Here is a 24,364-nt window from a genome sequence, read left to right as displayed (position 1 = left end):
AACGGCGTAGTACACCGACGGTACACCGACGGTGGTAGGGGATTCTGGTTGATGGAGTCATTCAAAATCGTTAAAATAGGCTTAGCTTGGGGTATGTCAGGAATGTTGCTGTTTTATCACGGGAGGCATATCCCGATCAATCAACTAACTAATCAATCAATATTTCAATACAAGGCCAGCCAATATAGTATATGAACTGTTAAGAGTAGTGTAGCTAGTGTTGTTTTGTAATCGTATAATACAGCAGACAAGAGAGAGCGACATACTGAGCAAATGATTTTATACGAAATGAATATGGTTCCAGATCAAACATTGTAATGTCAGAACATTCATAAAATAAAATAAAATCTATACTTATTTTTCAGAAATAGTGGACACCTCCAGGATAAAATCGATAACATTGCACATGACAATGATAACTGGTCAGTCACTAGTTTTTGGCACATTTCTTTAAGACAAATTGTGTAATCATTAAAATCCGTAATTTACAATAATCATTCATAAAAACATGTACCTTTTTTAGAGGTTTAGACATTAATACGGCATGTCAGGTAAGTGTACATTTTGTAATGAAGACCATGTTTACTAATTATACATTTTGTAAAACAAGTTGTATCTAATTAGCATAAATACAATCTCAAATGAAAACTGCTGAGGAAATGTACGTCTTCTAGAACCTAATATGTCCCCTAATGAACAAATCAAACTCTGAAATTTAACCATATGTATCTGTTAATGATTAAAATCTAAGATTGTGATTGCCAGAAAAAAAGTATAAATGACATTGGCAACAGCTGTTATATTAAAACTGTAAAATGTTAGACCATACAAAAACAGCTCCATTAACTTTTTTTTTCAAGTTGAGCCTTGGTTCACGTGAAGTGTACGTTTAAAAAATAAAATCTGGCCCTTTAAGCAGGGTCTAGAAGGGATGCAGCTTTTTTCAGAATTTACTTTTCTTAGCAGGTTAGGAGAATTAACGTAGAAGGTTTGGGAGAATTAACGTAGCAGGTTTGGGAGAATTAACGTAGCAGGTTTGGGAGAATTAACGTAGCAGGTTTGGGAGAATTAACGTAGCAGGTTTGGGAGAATTAACGTAGCAGGTTTGGGAGAATTAACGTAGAAGGTTTGGGAGAATTAACGTAGCAGGTTTGGGAGAATTAACGTAGAAGGTTTGGGAGAATTAACGTAGCAGGTTTGGGAGAATTAACGTAGCAGGTTTGGGAGAATTAACGTAGCAGGTTTGGGAGAATTAACGTAGCAGGTTTGGGAGAATTAACGTAGAAGGTTTGGGAGAATTAACGTAGAAGGTTTAGGAGAATTAACGTAGCAGGTTTGGGAGAATTAACGTAGCAGGTTTGGGAGAATTAACGTAGCAGGTTTGGGAGAATTAACGTAGCAGGTTAGGGGAATTAACGTAGCAGGTTAGGGAGAATTAACGTAGCAGGTTAGGGAGAATTAACGTAGCAGGTTTGGGAGAATGAACGTAGAAGGTTAGGGAGAATGAACGTAGCAGGTTAGGGAGAATTAACGTAGCAGGTTAGGGAGAATTAACGTAGCAGGTTAGGGAGAATTAACGTAGCAGGTTAGGGAGAATTAACGTAGCAGGTTAGGGAGAATTAACGTAGAAGGTTAGGGAGAATTAACGTAGAAGGTTAGGGAGAATTAACGTAGAAGGTTAGGGGAATTAACGTAGAAGGTTTGGGAGAATTAACGTAGAAGGTTAGGGAGAATTAACGTAGAAGGTTAGGAGAATTAACGTAGAAGGTTAGGAGAATTAACGTAGCAGGTTAGGGAGAATTAACGTAGAAGGTTAGGGAGAATTAACGTAGAAGGTTAGGAGAATTAACGTAGCAGGTTAGGGAGAATTAACGTAGAAGGTTAGGGAGAATTAACGTAGAAGGTTAGGAGAATTAACGTAGCAGGTTAGGGAGAATTAACGTAGCAGGTTTGGGAGAATTAACGTAGCAGGTTTGGGAGAATTAACGTAGCAGGTTTGGGAGAATTAACGTAGCAGGTTTGGGAGAATTAACCGTAGCAGGTTTAGGAGAATTAACGTAGCAGGTTTGGGAGAATTAACGTAGCAGGTTAGGGAGAATTAACGTAGCAGGTTAGGGAGAATTAACATAGCAGGTTTGGGAGAATTAACGTAGCAGGTTTGGGAGAATTAACGTAGCAGGTTTGGGAGAATTAACGTAGCAGGTTAGGGAGAATTAACGTAGCAGGTTAGGGAGAATTAACGTAGCAGGTTAGGGAGAATTAACGTAGCAGGTTAGGGAGAATTAACGTAGCAGGTTTGGGAGAATTAACGTAGCAGGTTTGGGAGAATTAACGTAGCAGGTTAGGATAATTGGGTTAAGGTTGGGAAAAGGGTTAGAAGTTGACAAAAGCTGTATCCCATCTAGACATGACCATTGAGCAGCGCCTCTGTTTTCTAGGTAGTGGTTGTGGATGCAGAAGTGTCGTAGCTCAGGATTGGTTGAAGTATCACTGTCAGTCAGTGTCGTAGCCCAGGATTGGTTGAAGTATCACTGTCAGTCAGTGTCGTAGCCCAGGATTGGTTGAAGTATCACTGTCAGTCAGTGTCGTAGCTCAGGATTGGTTGAAGTATCACTGTCAGTCAGTGTCGTAGCCCAGGATTGGTTGAAGTATCACTGTCAGTCAGTGTCGTAGCCCAGGATTGGTTGAAGTATCACTGTCAGTCAGTGTCGTAGCCCAGGATTGGCCCCAGCCAGCGTTCCACCTCTGACACTGGCATCTCTTTCCTCCCAGCATAGTCCTCCACCTGTGGTAACATTACAAACCACACATTAACATAATGTCATGACATATAGTCCTCCACCTGTGGTAACATTACAAACCAGACATTAACATATTGTCATGACACATAGTCCTCCACCTGTGGTAACATTACAAACCAGACATTAACATATTGTCATGACACATAGTCCTCCACCTGTGGTAACATTACAAACCACACATTAACATAATGTCATGACATATAGTCCTCCACCTGTGGTAACATTACAAACCACACATTACCATAATGTCATGACATACCACACATTAACATAATGTCATGACATACCACACATTAACATAATGCCATGACACATTAACACATTAGCATAATGACATGACATACCACACAGTAACATAATGTCATGACATACCACACATTAACATAATGCCATTACATACCACCCATTAGTATAATGTCATGACATACCATACATTAGCATAATGTCATGACATACAAGACATTAACATAATGTCATGACACATTAACACATTAGCATAATGACATGACATACCACACAGTAACATAATGTCATGACATACCACACAGTAGCATAATGACATGACATACCACACAGTAACATAATGTCATGACATACCACACAGTAGCATAATGACATGACATACCACACAGTAACATAATGTCATGACATACCACACAGTAGCATAATGACATGACATACCACACAGTAACATAATGTCATGACATACCACACAGTAGCATAATGTCATGACATACCACACAGTAACATAATGTCATGACATACCACACAGTAACATAATGTCATGACATACCACACAGTAACATAATGTCATGACATACCACACAGTAACATAATGTCATGACATACCACACAGTAACATAATGTCATGACATACCACACAGTAACATAATGTCATGACATACCACACATTAAGATAATGTCAAGACATCCCAAGTAGGTGATGAGACCAGACCTGCCGAACTTGAACAATGTTTATGAGTACCACTTTATCGTGGCGGTGGCTTCCCTGACCCTCACGACGGCGGGTAAGCCACACCCACACTGCTCAAATAAACCTATTCTAGTCTAATGACGGCAGAAGCCTCTGTATGAATGGAGGTATATAGACTGATGGGTACTTGGTGATGGCTGTCAGTTAAGAACAGTTTTATTTACAATGACGGCCTACCGGGGAACAGTGGGTTAACTGCCTTGTTCAAGTGCAGAACGACAGATTTTTACCTTGTCAGCTCAGGGATTTGATCCAGTAACCTTTCGGTTAGCGGCCCAACGCTCTAACCACTAGGCTACCTGGCGCCCCAAGTACCGCCGCCCCATGTACACGAGCGCATTGCGAACATTTTGGACAGTTTCTGACCTAAACTACCATCAAAAATGCTACTCAGTTTGCTGCACAAAACATATATTAGACAGTAAGGCTCCTGATTCAGGAGGGGATTCTCTGCTGTTACTCGGCCAATGCTTGATTTGGGAAGAAGCTAACCACTTAGCTAGATAGCTAACGTGCTACTAAATTAGCAAACCAAATATACAACTGCAGAGCTTTTAGACAGGATTCGAACCGGCGACTGTAGTGACGTCTCTTGCACTGAGGATGCAGTGCCTTAGACCGCTGCGCCACTCGGGAGCCCAAGTGTCAGTCAGTAAGGTTTGAAAACATCGCCCCCTTGTGGGTGGACTGTTAATCAGTTACATTAAAAGCCCTTGTGGTGGGCTGTTAATCAGTTACATTAAAACCCCTTGTGGTGGGCTGTTAATCAGTTACATTAAACCCCCTTGTGGTGGGCTGTTAATCAGTTACATTAAAACCCCTTGTGGTGGGCTGTTAATCAGTTACATTAAAACCCCTTGTAGTGGGCTGTTAATCAGTTACATTAAAAGCCCTTGTGGTGGGCTGTTAATCAGTTACATTAAAACCCCTTGTGGTGGGCTGTTAATCAGTTACATTAAACCCCCTTGTGGTGGGCTGTTAATCAGTTACATTAAAACCCCTTGTAGTGGGCTGTTAATCAGTTACATTAAAAGCCCTTGTGGTGGGCTGTTAATCAGTTACATTAAAACCCCTTGTGGTGGGCTGTTAATCAGTTACATTAAAACCCCTTGTAGTGGGCTGTTAATCAGTTACATTAAAACCCCTTGTAGTGGGCTGTTAATCAGTTACATTAAACCCCTTGTAGTGGGCTGTTAATCAGTTACATTAAACCCCCTTGTGGGTGGACTGTTAATCAGTTACATTAAACCCCCTTGTGGTGGGCTGTTAATCAGTTACATTAAACCCCCTTGTGGTGGGCTGTTAATCAGTTACATTAAAACCCCTTGTAGTGGGCTGTTAATCAGTTACATTAAACCCCCTTGTGGGTGGGCTGTTAATCAGTTACATTAAACCCCCTTGTGGTGGGCTGTTAATCAGTTACATTAAACCCCCTTGTGGGTGGGCTGTTAATCAGTTACATTAAACCCCTTGTAGTGGGCTGTTAATCAGTTACATTAAACCCCCTTGTGGGTGGGCTGTTAATCAGTTACATTAAACCCCCTTGTGGGTGGGCTGTTAATCAGTTACATTAAACCCCTTGTAGTGGGCTGTTAATCAGTTACATTAAACCCCCTTGTGGTGGGCTGTTAATCAGTTACATTAAACCCCCTTGTGGGTGGGCTGTTAATCAGTTACATTAAACCCCCTTGTGGTGGGCTGTTAATCAGTTACATTAAACCCCCTTGTGGTGGGCTGTTAATCAGTTACATTAAACCCCCTTGTGGTGGGCTGTTAATCAGTTACATTAAACCCCCTTGTGGTGGGCTGTTAATCAGTTACATTAAACCCCCTTGTGGGTGGGCTGTTACATTAAACCCCCTTGTGGTGGGCTGTTAATCAGTTACATTAAACCCCTTGTAGTGGGCTGTTAATCAGTTACATTAAACCCCCTTGTGGGTGGGCTGTTACATTAAACCCCCTTGTGGTGGGCTGTTAATCAGTTACATTAAACCCCTTGTAGTGGGCTGTTAATCAGTTACATTAAACCCCCTTGTGGTGGGCTGTTAATCAGTTACATTAAAACCCCTTGTGGTGGGCTGTTAATCAGTTACATTAAAACCCCTTGTAGTGGGCTGTTACATTAAACCCCCTTGTGGGTGGGCTGTTACATTAAACCCCCTTGTAGTGGGCTGTTAATCAGTTACATTAAAACCCCTTGTGGTGGGCTGTTAATCAGTTACATTAAAACCCCTTGTAGTGGGCTGTTAATCAGTTACATTAAAAGCCCTTGTGGTGGGCTGTTAATCAGTTACATTAAAACCCCTTGTGGTGGGCTGTTAATCAGTTACATTAAACCCCCTTGTGGTGGGCTGTTAATCAGTTACATTAAAACCCCTTGTAGTGGGCTGTTAATCAGTTACATTAAAAGCCCTTGTGGTGGGCTGTTAATCAGTTACATTAAAACCCCTTGTGGTGGGCTGTTAATCAGTTACATTAAAACCCCTTGTAGTGGGCTGTTAATCAGTTACATTAAAACCCCTTGTAGTGGGCTGTTAATCAGTTACATTAAACCCCTTGTAGTGGGCTGTTAATCAGTTACATTAAACCCCCTTGTGGGTGGACTGTTAATCAGTTACATTAAACCCCCTTGTGGTGGGCTGTTAATCAGTTACATTAAACCCCCTTGTGGTGGGCTGTTAATCAGTTACATTAAAACCCCTTGTAGTGGGCTGTTAATCAGTTACATTAAACCCCCTTGTGGGTGGGCTGTTAATCAGTTACATTAAACCCCCTTGTGGTGGGCTGTTAATCAGTTACATTAAACCCCCTTGTGGGTGGGCTGTTAATCAGTTACATTAAACCCCTTGTAGTGGGCTGTTAATCAGTTACATTAAACCCCCTTGTGGGTGGGCTGTTAATCAGTTACATTAAACCCCCTTGTGGGTGGGCTGTTAATCAGTTACATTAAACCCCTTGTAGTGGGCTGTTAATCAGTTACATTAAACCCCCTTGTGGTGGGCTGTTAATCAGTTACATTAAACCCCCTTGTGGGTGGGCTGTTAATCAGTTACATTAAACCCCCTTGTGGTGGGCTGTTAATCAGTTACATTAAACCCCCTTGTGGTGGGCTGTTAATCAGTTACATTAAACCCCCTTGTGGTGGGCTGTTAATCAGTTACATTAAACCCCCTTGTGGTGGGCTGTTAATCAGTTACATTAAACCCCCTTGTGGGTGGGCTGTTACATTAAACCCCCTTGTGGTGGGCTGTTAATCAGTTACATTAAACCCCTTGTAGTGGGCTGTTAATCAGTTACATTAAACCCCCTTGTGGGTGGGCTGTTACATTAAACCCCCTTGTGGTGGGCTGTTAATCAGTTACATTAAACCCCTTGTAGTGGGCTGTTAATCAGTTACATTAAACCCCCTTGTGGTGGGCTGTTAATCAGTTACATTAAAACCCCTTGTGGTGGGCTGTTAATCAGTTACATTAAAACCCCTTGTAGTGGGCTGTTACATTAAACCCCCTTGTGGGTGGGCTGTTACATTAAACCCCCTTGTAGTGGGCTGTTAATCAGTTACATTAAACCCCCTTGTAGTGGGCTGTTAATCAGTTACATTAAAACCCCTTGTAGTGGGCTGTTAATCAGTTACATTAAACCCCCTTGTAGTGGGCTGTTACATTAAACCCCCTTGTGGTGGGCTGTTACATTAAACCCCCTTGTGGGTGGGCTGTTACATTAAAACCCCTTGTGGGTGGACTGTTAATCAGTTACATTAAACCCCCTTGTAGTGGGCTGTTAATCAGTTACATTAAACCCCCTTGTGGGTGGGCTGTTAATCAGTTACATTAAACCCCCTTGTGGTGGGCTGTTAATCAGTTACATTAAACCCCCTTGTGGTGGGCTGTTAATCAGTTACATTAAAACCCCTTGTAGTGGGCTGTTAATCAGTTACATTAAAACCCCTTGTGGTGGGCTGTTAATCAGTTACATTAAATCCCCTTGTAGTGGGCTGTTAATCAGTTACATTAAAACCCCTTGTAGTGGGCTGTTAATCAGTTACATTAAAACCCCTTGTGGTGGGCTGTTAATCAGTTACATTAAAACCCCTTGTGGTGGGCTGTTAATCAGTTACATTAAACCCCCTTGTAGTGGGCTGTTAATCAGTTACATTAAACCCCCTTGTAGTGGGCTGTTAATCAGTTACATTAAACCCCCTTGTGGTGGGCTGTTAATCAGTTACATTAAACCCCCTTGTGGTGGGCTGTTAATCAGTTACATTAAACCCCCTTGTAGTGGGCTGTTAATCAGTTACATTAAAACCCCTTGTAGTGGGCTGTTAATCAGTTACATTAAACCCCCTTGTGGTGGGCTGTTAATCAGTTACATTAAACCCCCTTGTGGTGGGCTGTTAATCAGTTACATTAAACCCCCTTGTAGTGGGCTGTTACATTAAAACCCCTTGTAGTGGGCTGTTAATCAGTTACATTAAACCCCCTTGTGGTGGGCTGTTAATCAGTTACATTAAACCCCCTTGTGGGTGGACTGTTAATCAGTTACATTAAACCCCCTTGTGGGTGGGCTGTTACATTAAACCCCCTTGTGGTGGGCTGTTAATCAGTTACATTAAACCCCCTTGTGGTGGGCTGTTAATCAGTTACATTAAACCCCCTTGTGGGTGGGCTGTTAATCAGTTACATTAAACCCCCTTGTGGTGGGCTGTTAATCAGTTACATTAAAACCCCTTGTGGGTGGGCTGTTACATTAAACCCCCTTGTGGGTGGGCTGTTACATTAAACCCCCTTGTGGTGGGCTGTTACATTAAACCCCCTTGTAGTGGGCTGTTACATTAAACCCCCTTGTAGTGGGCTGTTACATTAAACCCCCTTGTGGGTGGGCTGTTACATTAAAACCCCTCTAAATGAATCCCATGTGAGCCTGTATCAGTACCTGCTCTCTGGTGATCTTTCCCACTGCGAAGTAGGTCGCTTTAGGGTTCGAGAAGTACAGCCCAGAGACAGCAGCTGCTGGGGTCATGGCCAAAGACTCAGTCAACTTGATACCTGGGAAAAACACCAGAGACTCAGTCAACTTGATACCTGGGAAAAACACCAGAGACTCAGTCAACTTGATACCTGGAAAAACACCAGAGACTCAGTCAACTTGATACCTGGGAAAAACACCAGAGACTCAGTCAACTTGATACCTGGGAAAAACACCAGAGACTCAGTCAACTTGATACCTGGAAAAAACACCAGAGACTCAGTCAACTTGATACCTGGAAAAACACCAGAGACTCAGTCAACTTGATACCTGGAAAAACACCAGAGACTCAGTCAACTTGATACCTGGAAAAACACCAGAGACTCAGTCAACTTGATACCTGGAAAAAACAGCAGAGACTCAGTCAACTTGATACCTGGAAAAACACCAGAGACTCAGTCAACTTGATACCTGGAAAAACAGCAGAGACTCAGTCAACTTGATACCTGGAAAAAACAGCAGAGACTCAGTCAACTTGATACCTGGAAAAACACCAGAGACTCAGTCAACTAGATACCTGGAAAAACACCAGAGACTCAGTCAACTAGATACCTGGAAAAACACCAGAGACTCAGTCAACTTGATACCTGGGAAAAACACCAGAGACTCAGTCAACTTGATACCTGGAAAAACACCAGAGACTCAGTCAACTTGATACCTGGGAAAAACACCAGAGACTCAGTCAACTTGATACCTGGAAAAACACCAGAGACTCAGTCAGATACCTGGAAAAACACCAGAGACTCAGTCAACTTGATACCTGGAAAAACACCAGAGACTCAGTCAACTTGATACCTGGAAAAACACCAGAGACTCAGTCAACTTGATACCTGGAAAAACACCAGAGACTCAGTCAACTAGATACCTGGAAAAACACCAGAGACTCAGTCAACTTGATACCTGGGAAAAACACCAGAGACTCAGTCAACTTGATACCTGGGAAAACACCAGAGACTCAGTCAGATACCTGGAAAAACACCAGAGACTCAGTCAACTTGATACCTGGAAAAACACCAGAGACTCAGTCAACTTGATACCTGGAAAAACACCAGAGACTCAGTCAACTTGATACCTGGGAAAAACACCAGAGACTCAGTCAACTTGATACCTGGAAAAACACCAGAGACTCAGTCAACTTGATACCTGGAAAAACACCAGAGACTCAGTCCACTTGATACCTGGAAAAACACCAGAGACTCAGTCAACTTGATACCTGGAAAAACACCAGAGACTCAGTCAACTTGATACCTGGAAAAACACCAGAGACTCAGTCAACTTGATACCTGGAAAAACACCAGAGACTCAGTCAACTTGATACCTGGAAAAACACCAGAGACTCAGTCAACTTGATACCTGGAAAAACACCAGAGACTCAGTCAACTAGATACCTGGAAAAACACCAGAGACTCAGTCAACTTGATACCTGGGAAAAACACCAGAGACTCAGTCAACTTGATACCTGGAAAAACACCAGACATCATCGTCGTCAAAAAACCTCATTTAGAGACTTCCTCAAGCGGCTGGGATTTGGGGGGGTAGTTATCAGTCATAAGAGCCAACCAACACAGAAAGAAGTCTACGATGCAGAAACTACTCTACACCCACCCCCCCCCATCTCAATTAGACCTTCATCTGCACTGATAGGAGAAGACTGGACGGGTGGGAAACAATATGGCTGGAAGCTCCTCATGAGGCTGTCAATTAGACCTTTATCTGCACTGATAGGAGAAGACTGGACGGGTGGGAAACAATATGGCTGGAAGCTCCTCATGAGGCTGTCTTTCACCTGGTCAGTTGTTTCAGATCAGTTCAGATGAAAAAGGAGAAGAGGAGGTGATGAGAGAAAGAGCCTTTACCCGTCTTGTCCTCCACCTCGCCCAGCGTCCACATGGCGGTCTTCTCTGTGTGGTCAGGCTGGGAGGGGTATCCCGCGGCCGGCCTGATGCCCTCGTAACGGATCCTGTGCATCTCCTCAGCCGGGAGGTTCTCCTCCACGCTATAGGCCCACAGCTCCCGACGCACCCTGGCGTGGAGCTCCTCAGCAAACGCCTGGCGGGCGGGAGACACGCAGACCTTTAGCTTCTCACGGACTCTCACTGTTCACCTGGCCTATTAGTGGCTTCCTATTGGCCTGTAGTTATCAGTCTGGCATGTATGGCTTCCTATTGGTCTGTATGGCTTCCTATTGGCCTGTAGTTATCAGTCATGTACGGCATCCTATTGGCCTGTAGTGATCAGTCTGGCATGTATGGCTTCCTGTTGGCCTGTAGTTATCAGTCTGTCATGTATGGCTTCCTATTGGCCTGTAGTTATCAGTCATGTACGGCATCCTATTGGCCTGTAGTTATCAGTCTGGCATGTATGGCTTCCTGTTGGCTTGTAGTTATCAGTCTGGCATGTATGGCTTCCTATTGGCCTGTATGGCTTCCTGTTGGCCTATAGTTATCAGTCTGTCATGTATGACTTCCTATTGGCCTGTAGTTATCAGTCTGTCATGTACGGCTTCCTATTGGCCTGTAGTGATCAGTCTGTCATGTACGGCTTCCTATTGGCCTGTAGTGATCAGTCTGTCATGTACGGCTTCCTATTGGCCTGTAGTTATCAGTCTGTCATGTATGGCTTCCTATTGGCCTGTAGTTATCAGTCTGGCATGTATGGCTTCCTATTGGCCTGTAGTTATCAGTCTGTCACGTATGGCTTCCTATTGGCCTGTAGTTATCAGTCTGTCATGTATGGCTTCCTATTGGCCTGTATGGCTTTCTATTGGCCTGTAGTGATCAGTCTGTCATGTATGGCTTCCTATTGGCCTGTAGTTATCAGTCTGTCATGTATGGCTTCCTATTGGCCTGTAGTTATCAGTCTGTCATGTATGGCTTCCCATTGGCCTGTATGGCTTCCTATTGGCCTGTAGTGATCAGTCTGTCATGTATGGCTTCCTATTGGCCTGTAGTTATCAGTCTGTCATGTATGGCTTCCTATTGGCCTGTAGTTATCAGTCTGTCATGTATGGCTTCCTATTGGCCTGTAGTTATCAGTCTGTCATGTACGGCTTCCTATTGGCCTGTAGTGATCAGTCTGTCATGTACGGCTTCCTATTGGCCTGTAGTTATCAGTCTGTTATGTATGGCTTCCTGTTGGCCTGTAGTTATCAGTCTATCATGTATGGCTTCCTATTGGCCTGTATGGCTTCCTATTGGCCTGTAGTGATCAGTCTGTCATGTATGGCTTCCTATTGGCCTGTAGTGATCAGTCTGTCATGTATGGCTTCCTATTGGCCTGTAGTTATCAGTCTGTCATGTATGGCTTCCCATTGGCCTGTATGGCTTCCTATTGGCCTGTAGTGATCAGTTTGTCATGTATGGCTTCCTATTGGCCTGTAGTTATCAGTCTGTCATGTATGGCTTCCTATTGGCCTGTAGTTATCAGTCTGTCATGTATGGCTTCCTATTGGGCTGTAGTTAGTCTGTCACGTATGGCTTCCTATTGGCCTGTAGTTATCAGTCTGTCATGTATGGCTTCCTGTTGGCCTGTAGTTATCAGTCTATCATGTATGGCTTCCTATTGGCCTGTATGGCTTCCTATTGGCCTGTAGTGATCAGTCTGTCATGTATGGCTTCCTATTGGCCTGTAGTGATCAGTCTGTCATGTATGGCTTCCTATTGGCCTGTAGTTATCAGTCTGTCATGTATGGCTTCCCATTGGCCTGTATGGCTTCCTATTGGCCTGTAGTGATCAGTCTGTCATGTATGGCTTCCTATTGGCCTGTAGTTATCAGTCTGTCATGTATGGCTTCCTATTGGCCTGTAGTTATCAGTCTGTCATGTATGGCTTCCCATTGGGCTGTAGTTAGTCTGTCACGTATGGCTTCCTATTGGCCTGTAGTTATCAGTCTGTCATGTATGGCTTACTATTGGCCTGTCAGCTAGACGTCAGTATAGTAACACTAGAGTCCATACCTCAGCCAGACGGTCAGTATAGTAACACTAGAGTCCATACCTCAGCCAGGCGGTCAGTATAGTAACACTAGAGTCCATACCTCAGCTAGACGTCAGTATAGTAACACTAGAGTCCATACCTCAGCTAGACGTCAGTATAGTAACACTAGAGTCCATACCTCAGCTAGACGTCAGTATAGTAACACTAGAGTCCATACCTCAGCCAGGCGGTCAGTATAGTAACACTAGAGTCCATACCTCAGCTAGACGTCAGTAACACTAGAGTCCATACCTCAGCCAGACGGTCAGTATAGTAACACCAGAGTCCATACCTCAGCCAGACGTCAGTATAGTAACACTAGAGTCCATACCTCAGCCAGGCGGTCAGTATAGTAACACTAGAGTCCATACCTCAGCCAGGCGGTCAGTATAGTAACACTAGAGTCCATACCTCAGCTAGACGTCAGTATAGTAACACTAGAGTCCATACCTCAACTAGACGTCAGTATAGTAACACTAGAGTCCATACCTCAGCCAGGCAATCAGTATAGTAACACTAGAGTCCATACCTCAGCTAGGCGGTCAGTATAGTAACACTAGAGTCCATACCTCAGCTAGGTGTCAGTATAGTAACACTAGAGTCCATACCTCAGCTAGGTGTCAGTATAGTAACACTAGAGTCCATACCTCAGCCAGGCGGTCAGTATAGTAACACTAGAGTCCATACCTCAGCCAGGCGGTCAGTATAGTAACACTAGAGTCCATACCTCAGCTAGACGGTCAGTATAGTAACACTAGAGTCCATACCTCAGCCAGACGGTCAGTATAGTAACACTAGAGTCCATACATCAGCTAGACGTCAGTATAGTAACACTAGAGTCCATACCTCAGCCAGGCGGTCAGTATAGTAACACTAGAGTCCATACCTCAGCCAGGCGGTCAGTATAGTAACACTAGAGTCCATACCTCAGCCAGGCGGTCAGTATAGTAACACTAGAGTCCATACCTCAGCTAGACGTCAGTATATAAACACTAGAGTCCATACCTCAGCTAGACGTCAGTATAGTAACACTAGAGTCCATACCTCAGCTAGACGTCAGTATAGTAACACTAGAGTCCATACCTCAGCTAGACGTCAGTATAGTAACACTAGAGTCCATACCTCAGCCAGGTGTCAGTATAGTAACACTAGAGTCCATACCTCAGCTAGGTGTCAGTATAGTAACACTAGAGTCCATACCTCAGCCAGACATCAGTATAGTAACACTAGAGTCCATACCTCAGCCAGGCGGTCAGTATAGTAACACTAGAGTCCATACCTCAGCCAGACGGTCAGTATAGTAACACTAGAGTCCATACCTCAGCTAGGTGGTCAGTATAGTAACACTAGAGTCCATACCTCAGCTAGGTGTCAGTATAGTAACACTAGTCCATACCTCAGCTAGACGTCAGTATAGTAACACTAGAGTCCATACCTCAGCTAGACGTCAGTATAGTAACACTAGAGTCCATACCTCAGCTAGACGGTCAGTATAGTAACACTAGAGTCCATACCTCAGCTAGACGTCAGTATAGTAACACTAGAGTCCATACCTCAGCCAGGCGGTCAGTATAGTAACACTAGAGTCCATACCTCAGCCAGACGTCAGTATAGTAACACTGGAGTCCATACCTCAGCTAGACGTCAGTATAGTAACACTAGAGTCCATACCTCAGCTAGACGTCAGTATAGTAACACTAGAGTCCATACCTCAGCCAGGTGTCAGTATAGTAACACTAGAGTCCATACCTCAGCTAGGTGGTCAGTATAGTAACACTAGAGTCCATACCTCAGCTAGGTGTCAGTATAGTAACACTAGTCCATACCTCAGCTAGACGTCAGTATAGTAACACTAGAGTCCATACCTCAGCCAGGCGGTCAGTATAGTAACACTAGAGTCCATACCTCAGCTAGACGGTCAGTATAGTAACACTAGAGTCCATACCTCAGCTAGACGTCAGTATAGTAACACTAGAGTCCATACCTCAGCCAGGTGTCAGTATAGTAACACTAGAGTCCATACCTCAGCCAGACGGTCAGTATAGTAACACTAGAGTCCATACCTCAGCTAGGTGTCAGTATAGTAACACTAGAGTCCATACCTCAGCTAGACGGTCAGTATAGTAACACTAGAGTCCATACCTCAGCTAGACGTCAGTATAGTAACACTAGAGTCCATACCTCAGCCAGGCGGTCAGTATAGTAACACTAGAGTCTATACCTCAGCTAGGTGTCAGTATAGTAACACTAGAGTCCATACCTCAGCCAGGCGGTCAGTATAGTAACACTAGAGTCCATACCTCAGCTAGACGTCAGTATAGTAACACTAGAGTCCATACCTCAGCTAGACGTCAGTATAGTAACACTAGAGTCCATACCTCAGCCAGACGTCAGTATAGTAACACTAGAGTCCATACCTCAGCTAGACGTCAGTATAGTAACACTAGAGTCCATACCTCAGCCAGACGGTCAGTATAGTAACACTCGAGTCCATACCTCAGCCAGGCGGTCAGTATAGTAACACTAGAGTCCATACCTCAGCTAGACGTCAGTATAGTAACACTAGAGTCCATACCTCAGCCAGGCGGTCAGTATAGTAACACTAGAGTCCATACCTCAGCCAGACGTCAGTATAGTAACACTAGAGTCCATACCTCAGCTAGACGTCAGTATAGTAACACTAGAGTCCATACCTCAGCCAGGCGGTCAGTATAGTAACACTAGAGTCCATACCTCAGCCAGGCGGTCAGCCAAAGCCTTGACCATGATACTGTTGTAGTCGTCTCCCTGTGTCTCAAACTGTTTGCTCAGCTCCTCCGCTCCGAACACAGCTACAGCAAACATCCCCATGTAGTCAGACACACCGCTGGCCCTCGGGGCCACGAAGTCAGACAGGCAGTAGTAGGGGTCTGAGCTGGCACTGTCCTTCTCTGCCTACAAGACAAAACACAGGTATCTTACATATACATGCTTGTGTTATTAGGGTCGACCACATTTAGTCCGCTGGTCCATTGATTGGTCGACCCAGATGTCTTTAGTCGAGCAGTAGCAACACAATAAAAACAATTGGTGTACGAGCCACCTTTCTGATTGGCTCCTGTCTGAGTGGACTGATCCATTGTGGAGGCCTGTCTCAGTGGACTAATCCATTATGGAGGCCTGTGTGAGTGGACTGATCCATTGTGGAGGCCTGTCTCAGTGGACTAATCCATTGTGGAGGCCTGTCTCAGTGGACTAATCCATTGTGGAGGCCTGTCTCAGTGGACTAATCCATTGTGGAGGTCTGTCTCAGTGGACTAATCCGTTGCGGAGGTCTGTCTCAGTGGACTAATCCATTGTGGAGGCCTGTCTCAGTGGACTAATCCATTGCGGAGGTCTGTCTCAGTGGACTGATCCATTGTGGAGGCCTGTTAGTGGACTGATCCATTGTGGAGGCCTGTCTCAGTGGACTAATCCATTGTGGAGGTCTGTCTCAGTGGACTAATCCATTGTGGAGGCCTGTCTCAGTGGACTAATCCATTGTGGAGGTCTGTCTCGGTGGACTAATCCATTGTAGAGGTCTGTCTCAGTGGACTAATCCATTGTGGAGGCCTGTTAGTGGACTGATCCATTGTGGAGGTCTGTCTCAGTGGACTGATCCATTGTAAAGGTCTGTCTCAGTGGACTGATCCATTGTGGAGGCCTGTCTGAGTGGACTGATCCATTGTGGAGGTCTGTCTCAGTGGACTAATCCATTGTGAAGGCCTGTCTCAGTGGACTAATCCATTGTGGAGGCCTGTCTCAGTGGACTAATCCATTGTGGAGGCCTGTCTCAGTGAACTAATACATTGTAGAGGTCTGTCTCAGTGGACTAATCCATTGTAGAGGTCTGTCTCAGTGGACTGATCCATTGTAGAGGTCTGTCTCAGTGGACTGATCCATTGTAAAGGTCTGTCTGAGTGGACTGATCCATTGTGGAGGCCTGTCTGAGTGGACTGATCCATTGTGGAGGCCTGTCTCAGTGGACTGATCCATTGTGGAGGCCTGTCTCAGTGGACTGATCCATTGTGGAGACCTGTATCAGTGGACTAATCCATTGTGGAGGCCTGTCTCAGTGGACTAATCCATTGTGGAGGCCTGTTAGTGGACTGATCCATTCTGGAGGCCTGTCTCAGTGGACTGATCCATTGTGGAGGTCTGTGTCAGTGGACTAATCCATTGTAGAGGCCTGTCTGAGTGGACTAATCCATTGTGGAGGCTGTCTGAGTGGACTGATCCATTGTGGAGGCCTGTCTGAATGGACTAATCCATTGTGGAGGCCTGTCTCAGTGGACTAATACATTGTAGAGGTCTGTCTCAGTGGACTAATCCATTGTGGAGGTCTGTCTCAGTGGACTAATCCATTGTGGAGGTCTGTCTCAGTGGACTAATCCATTGTGGAGGTCTGTCTCAGTGGACTAACCCATTGTAGAGGTCTGTCTCAGTGGACTGATCCATTGTAGAGGTCTGTCTCAGTGGACTAATCCATTGTGGAGGTCTGTCTCAGTGGACTAATCCATTGTAGAGGTCTGTCTCAGTGGACTAATCCATTGTAGAGGTCTGTCTCAGTGGACTAATCCATTGTGGAGGTCTGTCTCAGTGGACTGATCCATTGCGGAGGTCTGTCTCAGTGGACTGATCCATTGTGGAGGCCTGTCTCAGTGAACTAATACATTGTGGAGGTCTGTCTCAGTGGACTAATCCATTGTGGAGGTCTGTCTCAGTGGACTGATCCATTGTAGAGGTCTGTCTCAGTGGACTAATCCATTGTGGAGGCATGTTAGTGGACTGATCCATTGTGGAGGCCTGTCTCAGTGGACTAATCCATTGTGGAGGCCTGTCTCAGTGGACTGATCCATAGTGGAGGTCTGTCTCAGTGGACTGATCCATAGTGGAGGTCTGTCTCAGTGGACTAATTCATTGTGGAGGCCTGTTAGTGGACTGATCCATTGTGGAGGCCTGTCTCAGTGGACTAATCCATTGTGGAGGCCTGTCTCAGTGGACTAAACCATTGTGGAGGCCTGTCTCAGTGGACTGATCCATTGTGGAGGCCTGTCTCAGTGGACTAATCCATTGCGGAGGCCTGTCTCAGTGGACTAATCCATTGCGGAGGCCTGTCTCAGTGGACTAATCCATTGTGGAGGCCTGTTAGTGGACTGATCCATTGTGGAGGCCTGTCTCAGTGGACTGATCCATTGTGGAGGCCTGTCTCAGTGGACTGATCCATTGCGGAGGCCTGTCTCAGTGGACTAATCCATTGTGGAGGCCTGTTAGTGGACTGATCCATTGTGGAGGCCTGTTAGTGGACTGATCCATTGTGGAGGTCTGTCTCAGTGGACTAATCCATTGTGGAGGTCTGTCTCAGTGGACTAATCCATTGTGGAGGTCTGTCTCAGTGGACTAATCCATTGTAGAGGTCTGTCTCAGTGGACTAATCCATTGTGGAGGCCTGTTAGTGGACTGATCCATTGTGGAGGCCTGTCTCAGTGGACTGATCCATTGTGGAGGCCTGTCTCAGTGGACTAATCCATTGCGGAGGCCTGTCTCAGTGGACTAATCCATTGTGGAGGCCTGTTAGTGGACTGATCCATTGTGGAGGCCTGTCTGAGTGGACTAATCCATTGTGGAGGCCTGTCTCAGTGGACTAATACATTGTGGAGGTCTGTCTCAGTGGACTAATCCATTGTGGAGGTCTGTCTCAGTGGACTAATCCATTGTGGAGGCCTGTCTCAGTGGACTGATCCATTGTGGAGGCCTGTCTCAGTGGACTGATCCATTGTGGAGGTCTGTCTCAGTGGACTAATCCATTGTGGAGGCCTGTTAGTGGACTGATCCATTGTGGAGGCATGTTAGTGGACTAATCCATTGTGGAGGCCTGTCTCAGTGGACTAATCCATTGTGGAGGCCTGTCTCAGTGGACTAATCCATTGCGGAGGCCTGTCTCAGTGGACTAATCCATTGTGGAGGCCTGTTAGTGGACTGATCCATTGTGGAGGCCTGTCTCAGTGGACTGATCCATTGTGGAGGCCTGTCTCAGTGGACTAATCCATTGCGGAGGCCTGTCTCAGTGGACTTATCCATAGTGGAGGTCTGTCTCAGTGGACTAATTCATTGTGGAGGCCTGTCTCAGTGGACTAATCCATTGTGGAGGCCTGTCTCAGTGGACTGATCCATTGTGGAGGCCTGTCTCAGTGGACTGATCCATTGTGGAGGTCTGTCTCAGTGGACTAATCCATTGTGGAGGCCTGTTAGTGGACTGATCCATTGTGAAGGCATGTTAGTGGACTAATCCATTGTGGAGGCCTGTCTCAGTGGACTAATCCATTGTGGAGGCCTGTCTCAGTGGACTAAACCATTGTGGAGGCCTGTCTCAGTGGACTGATCCATTGTGGAGGCCTGTCTCAGTGGACTAATCCATTGCGGAGGCCTGTCTCAGTGGACTAATCCATTGTGGAGGCCTGTTAGTGGACTGATCCATTGTGGAGGCCTGTTAGTGGACTGATCCATTGTGGAGGCCTGTTAGTGGACTGATCCATTGTGGAGGCCTGTCTCAGTGGACTGATCCATTGTGGAGGTCTGTCTCAGTGGACTAATCCATTGTGGAGGCCTGTTAGTGGACTGATCCATTGTGGAGGCATGTTAGTGGACTAATCCATTGTGGAGGCCTGTCTCAGTGGACTAATCCATTGTGGAGGCCTGTCTCAGTGGACTAAACCATTGTGGAGGCCTGTCTCAGTGGACTGATCCATTGTGGAGGCCTGTCTCAGTGGACTAATCCATTGCGGAGGCCTGTCTCAGTGGACTAATCCATTGTGGAGGCCTGTTAGTGGACTGATCCATTGTGGAGGCCTGTCTCAGTGGACTGATCCATTGTGGAGGCCTGTCTCAGTGGACTGATCCATTGTGGAGGCCTGTCTCAGTGGACTAATCCATTGCGGAGGCCTGTCTCAGTGGACTAATCCATTGTGGAGGCCTGTTAGTGGACTGATCCATTGTGGAGGCTGTCTGAGTGGACTGATCCATTGTGGAGGCCTGTCTGAATGGACTAATCCATTGTGGAGGCCTGTCTCAGTGGACTAATACATTGTGGAGGTCTGTCTCAGTGGACTAATCCATTGTGGAGGTCTGTCTCAGTGGACTAATCCATTGTGGAGGTCTGTCTCAGTGGACTAATCCATTGTAGAGGTCTGTCTCAGTGGACTGATCCATTGTAGAGGTCTGTCTCAGTGGACTAATCCATTGTGGAGGTCTGTCTCAGTGGACTAATCCATTGTAGAGGTCTGTCTCAGTGGGCTAATCCATTGTAGAGGTCTGTCTCAGTGGACTGATCCATTGTGGAGGTCTGTCTCAGTGGACTGATCCATTGTGGAGGCCTGTCTGAGTGGACTGATCCATTGTGGAGGTCTGTCTCAGTGGACTAATCCATTGTGAAGGCCTGTCTCAGTGGACTAATCCATTGTGGAGGCCTGTCTCAGTGGACTAATCCATTGTGGAGGCCTGTCTCAGTGAACTAATACATTGTAGAGGTCTGTCTCAGTGGACTAATCCATTGTGGAGGTCTGTCTCAGTGGACTAATCCATTGTAGAGGTCTGTCTCAGTGGACTGATCCATTGTAAAGGTCTGTCTCAGTGGACTGATCCATTGTGGAGGCCTGTCTGAGTGGACTGATCCATTGTGGAGGCCTGTCTCAGTGGACTAATCCATTGTGGAGGCCTGTCTCAGTGGACTGGTCCATTGTGGAGGCCTGTCTCAGTGGACTAATCCATTGTGGAGGCCTGTCTCAGTGGACTGATCCATTGTGAAGGCCTGTCTCAGTGGACTAATCCATTGTGGAGGCCTGTCTCAGTGAACTAATCCATTGTGGAGGCCTGTCTCAGTGGACTGATCCATTGTGGAGGCCTGTCTCAGTGGACTAATCCATTGTGGAGGCCTGTCTCAGTGGACTGATCCATTGTGGAGGCCTGTCTCAGTGGACTAATCCATTGTGGAGGCCTGTTAGTGGACTGATCCATTGTGGAGGCCTGTCTCAGTGGACTGATCCATTGTGGAGGCCTGTCTCAGTGGATTGATCCATTGTGGAGGTCTGTCTTAGTGGACTGATCCATTGTGGAGGTCTGTCTCAGTGGACTAATCCATTGTAGGGGTCTGTCTCAGTGGACTGATCCATTGTGGAGGTCTGTCTCAGTGGACTAATCCATTGTGAAGGCCTGTCTCAGTGGACTAATCCATTGTGGAGGCCTGTCTCAGTGGACTAATCCATTGTAGAGGTCTGTCTCAGTGGACTGATCCATTGTGGAGGCCTGTCTGAGTGGACTAATCCATTGTGGAGGCCTGTCTCAGTGGACTGATCCATTGTGGAGGCCTGTCTGAGTGGACTGATCCATTGTGGAGGCTGTGGGGGTGACACAGTCCATCAGTCTAAGACATGTGCTACTGAAATGATATATGGTTATATTATGTAAGAACAACGGCGCAACACTAACAATGCACTGTCAACTGTGGGACCTTTATTAGACAGGTGGACTCCAATCAAGTTGTAGAAACATCTCAGGGATGATCAATGGAAACAGGATGCACCTGAGCTCAATTCTTCGAGCCTCAAAGCAAAGGGTCTGAATACTTATGTCAATAAGGTATGTTTTTTATTTTTAATAAATTTGCTAAAAAATATAAAAACCTGTTTTTGCTTTGTCATTATGGGGTATTGTGATGTCATTATGGGGTATTGTGATGTCATTATGGGATATTGTGTGTAGATTGATGAGGAAAACAAACAATTTAACCCATTTTAGAAAAAGGCTGTAACGTAACAGAATGTGGAAAAAGTCAAGGGGTCTGAATACTTTGCATTGTATATAGGCTTACTGTATCAATCAACAACTTGTTCATGTCATCACACAGCATACGAGTCGTTCACGATGTGAAATTTAAAATAAAATAAAACGACCATTAAATAGAGTAAACAATAAATAGGCCTAAACTGTTCCGTTTCAGAAATTTCATTCACGAATGAATGCGACTTTTTTTTAAAGTCTTTGCTGTAATAAAAGCTTTACAAAAAAAAACATGACAACAGACTCTCTGGTACACTTATAATGTATTTAGTGTTGTTCCAAACGGTCAGAAAAATGATATTGTATTCCAACAGCACCTGTTTGGCACACACAGTCCTAATACACACACAGCGCTTTCTCCAGAACTTATGTTTCTTGATCATCACATCTGACTTCCCCTTTACCTCCTGAGCAAACAGTAAACATTCCCCTTTACCTCCTGAGCAACCAGTAAACATTCCCCTTTACCTCCCGAGCAACCAGTAAACATTCCCCTTTACCTCCCTAGCAACCAGTAAACATTCCCCTTTACTTCCCGAGCAACCAGTAAACATTCCCCTTTACCTCCTGAGCAACCAGTAAACATTCCCCTTTACCTCCCGAGCAACCAGTAAACATTCCCCTTTACCTCCCGAGCAACCAGTAAACATTCCCCTTTACCTCCCGAGCAACCAGTAAACATTCCCCTTTACCTCCCGAGCAACCAGTAAACATTCCCCTTTACCTCCCGAGCAACCAGTAAACATTCCCCTTTACCTCCTGAGCAACCAGTAAACATTCCCCTTTACCTCCTGAGCAACCAGTAAACATTCCCCTTTACCTCCTGAGCAACCAGTAAACATTCCCCTTTACCTCCTGAGCAACCAGTAAACATCCCCCTTTACCTCCTGAGCAACCAGTAAACATCCCCCTTTACCTCCTGAGCAACCAGTAAACATCCCCCTTTACCTCCTGGGCAACCAGTAAACATTCCCCTTTACCTCCTGAGCAACCAGTAAACATTCCCCTTTACCTCCTGAGCAACCAGTAAACATTCCCCTTTACCTCCTGAGCAACCAGTAAACATTCCCCTTTACCTCCTGAGCAACCAGTAAACATTCCCCTTTACCTCCTGAGCAACCAGTAAACATTCCCCTTTACCTCCTGAGCAACCAGTAAACATTCCCCTTTACCTCCTGAGAAACCAGTAAACATTCCCCTTTACCTCCTGAGCAACCAGTAAACATTCCCCTTTACCTCCTGAGCAACCAGTAAACATTCCCCTTTACCTCCTGAGCAACCAGTAAACATTCCCCTTTACCTCCTGAGCAACCAGTAAACATTCCCCTTTACCTCCTGAGCAACCAGTAAACATTCCCCTTTACCTCCTGAGAAACCAGTAAACATTCCCCTTTACCTCCTGAGCAACCAGTAAACATTCCCCTTTACCTCCTGAGCAACCAGTACACATTCCCCTTTACCTCCTGAGCAACCAGTAAACATTCCCCTTTACCTCCTGAGCAACCAGTAAACATTCCCCTTTACCTCCCTAGCAACCAGTAAACATTCCCCTTTACTTCCCGAGCAACCAGTAAACATTCCCCTTTACCTCCTGAGCAACCAGTAAACATTCCCCTTTACCTCCTGAGCAACCAGTAAACATTCCCCTTTACCTCCTGAGCAACCAGTAAACATTCCCCTTTACCTCCTGAACAACCAGTAAACATTCCCCTTTACCTCCTGAGCAACCAGTAAACATTCCCCTTTACCTCCTGAGCAACCAGTAAACATTCCCCTTTACCTCCTGAGCAACCAGTAAACATTCCCCTTTACCTCCAGAGCAACCAGTAAACATTCCCCTTTACCTCCTGAGCAACCAGTAAACATTCCCCTTTACCTCCTGAGCAACCAGTAAACATTCCCATCCCGTTTCAAGTTTGTCACGTCCTCTGTATCCATTTTGATGTCACGTGTGTTACAGTGTTCAGAGTTTGTTATAACCCAGTGTATTGATGTGATTGTGATATGCTATAGGTCATGCCCTATTGGTCATGTGCATGCCAAGCATACGTGTCACGTACTCACCTGTTGGCGTAGTCCGTAGAAGGTGGCGAGGGGCGTGGCGGAGCGAGGTGTGACGTCATGGTCGTACACCTGGATGTCGTCTCCTACACTCTGGGCGGGCCAGAAGCCCACCAGGCCACGCCCACAGAGACCCTTATTATCTATCAGTCTGTTGAGGAGCCGCTGGGCGTCGTCAAACACCCTCCGAGCCTCCTCACCTGTCCAGGTCCATTATAACATGACATTATTATCTATCAGTCTGAGGAGCCGCTGGGCGTCGTCAAACACCCTCCGAGCCTCCTCACCTGTACAGGTCCATTATAACATTACACCTGTCAACCACAGGTCCAACATTACATTACACCTGTCAACCACAGGTCCAACATTACATTACACCTGTCAACCACAGGTCCAACATTACATTACACCTGTCAATCAACCACAGGTCCAACATTACATTACACCTGTCAATCAACCACAGGTCCAACATTACATTACACCTGTCAATCAACCACAGGTCCAACATTACATTACACCTGTCAATCAACCACAGGTCCAACATTACATTACACCTGTCAATCAACCACAGGTCCAACATTACATTACACCTGTCAATCAACCACAGGTCCAACATTACATTACACCTGTCAATCAACCACAGGTCCAACATTAC

At 45.5% G+C, this 24,364-nt stretch overlaps 1 protein-coding gene across 1 annotated transcript; it reads right to left on the bottom strand.

The window, feature by feature from the left end:
* Positions 1-263: 263 nt before the first annotated feature.
* Positions 264-23,935, bottom strand: LOC129842279 (methionine synthase-like). Its single transcript, XM_055910765.1, has 5 exons — positions 23,713-23,935; positions 15,529-15,729; positions 10,677-10,869; positions 8,728-8,840; positions 264-2,785 (listed from the first exon to the last, which is right to left on the bottom strand). Exons 2-5 carry the CDS (start codon positions 15,643-15,645, stop codon positions 2,699-2,701), a joined length of 510 nt encoding a protein of 169 aa, XP_055766740.1. The 5' UTR covers positions 15,646-15,729; positions 23,713-23,935; the 3' UTR covers positions 264-2,698.
* Positions 23,936-24,364: the final 429 nt, after the last annotated feature.

This window comes from Salvelinus fontinalis, unplaced genomic scaffold (genome assembly GCF_029448725.1).
Source record: "Salvelinus fontinalis isolate EN_2023a unplaced genomic scaffold, ASM2944872v1 scaffold_0028, whole genome shotgun sequence".
Taxonomy (NCBI): domain Eukaryota; kingdom Metazoa; phylum Chordata; class Actinopteri; order Salmoniformes; family Salmonidae; genus Salvelinus; species Salvelinus fontinalis.
The sequence above is the reverse complement of the archived record's forward strand: the minus strand, read 5'-3'. Positions and strand labels throughout refer to the sequence as shown.

Bases quoted from the DNA above. Each gene is read 5' to 3' on its own strand.
- LOC129842279 (XM_055910765.1), bottom strand. From the start codon at position 15,645: ATGGGGATGTTTGCTGTAGCTGTGTTCGGAGCGGAGGAGCTGAGCAAA. The intron at 10,870-15,528 runs GTATGGACTCTA...CCCGCCCGCCAG, and splicing joins TGGCTGACCGCCTGGCTGAG to GCGTTTGCTGAGGAGCTCCA. The intron at 2,786-8,727 runs GTACTGATACAG...ATGTTACCACAG, and splicing joins GAAAGATCACCAGAGAGCAG to GTGGAGGACTATGCTGGGAG.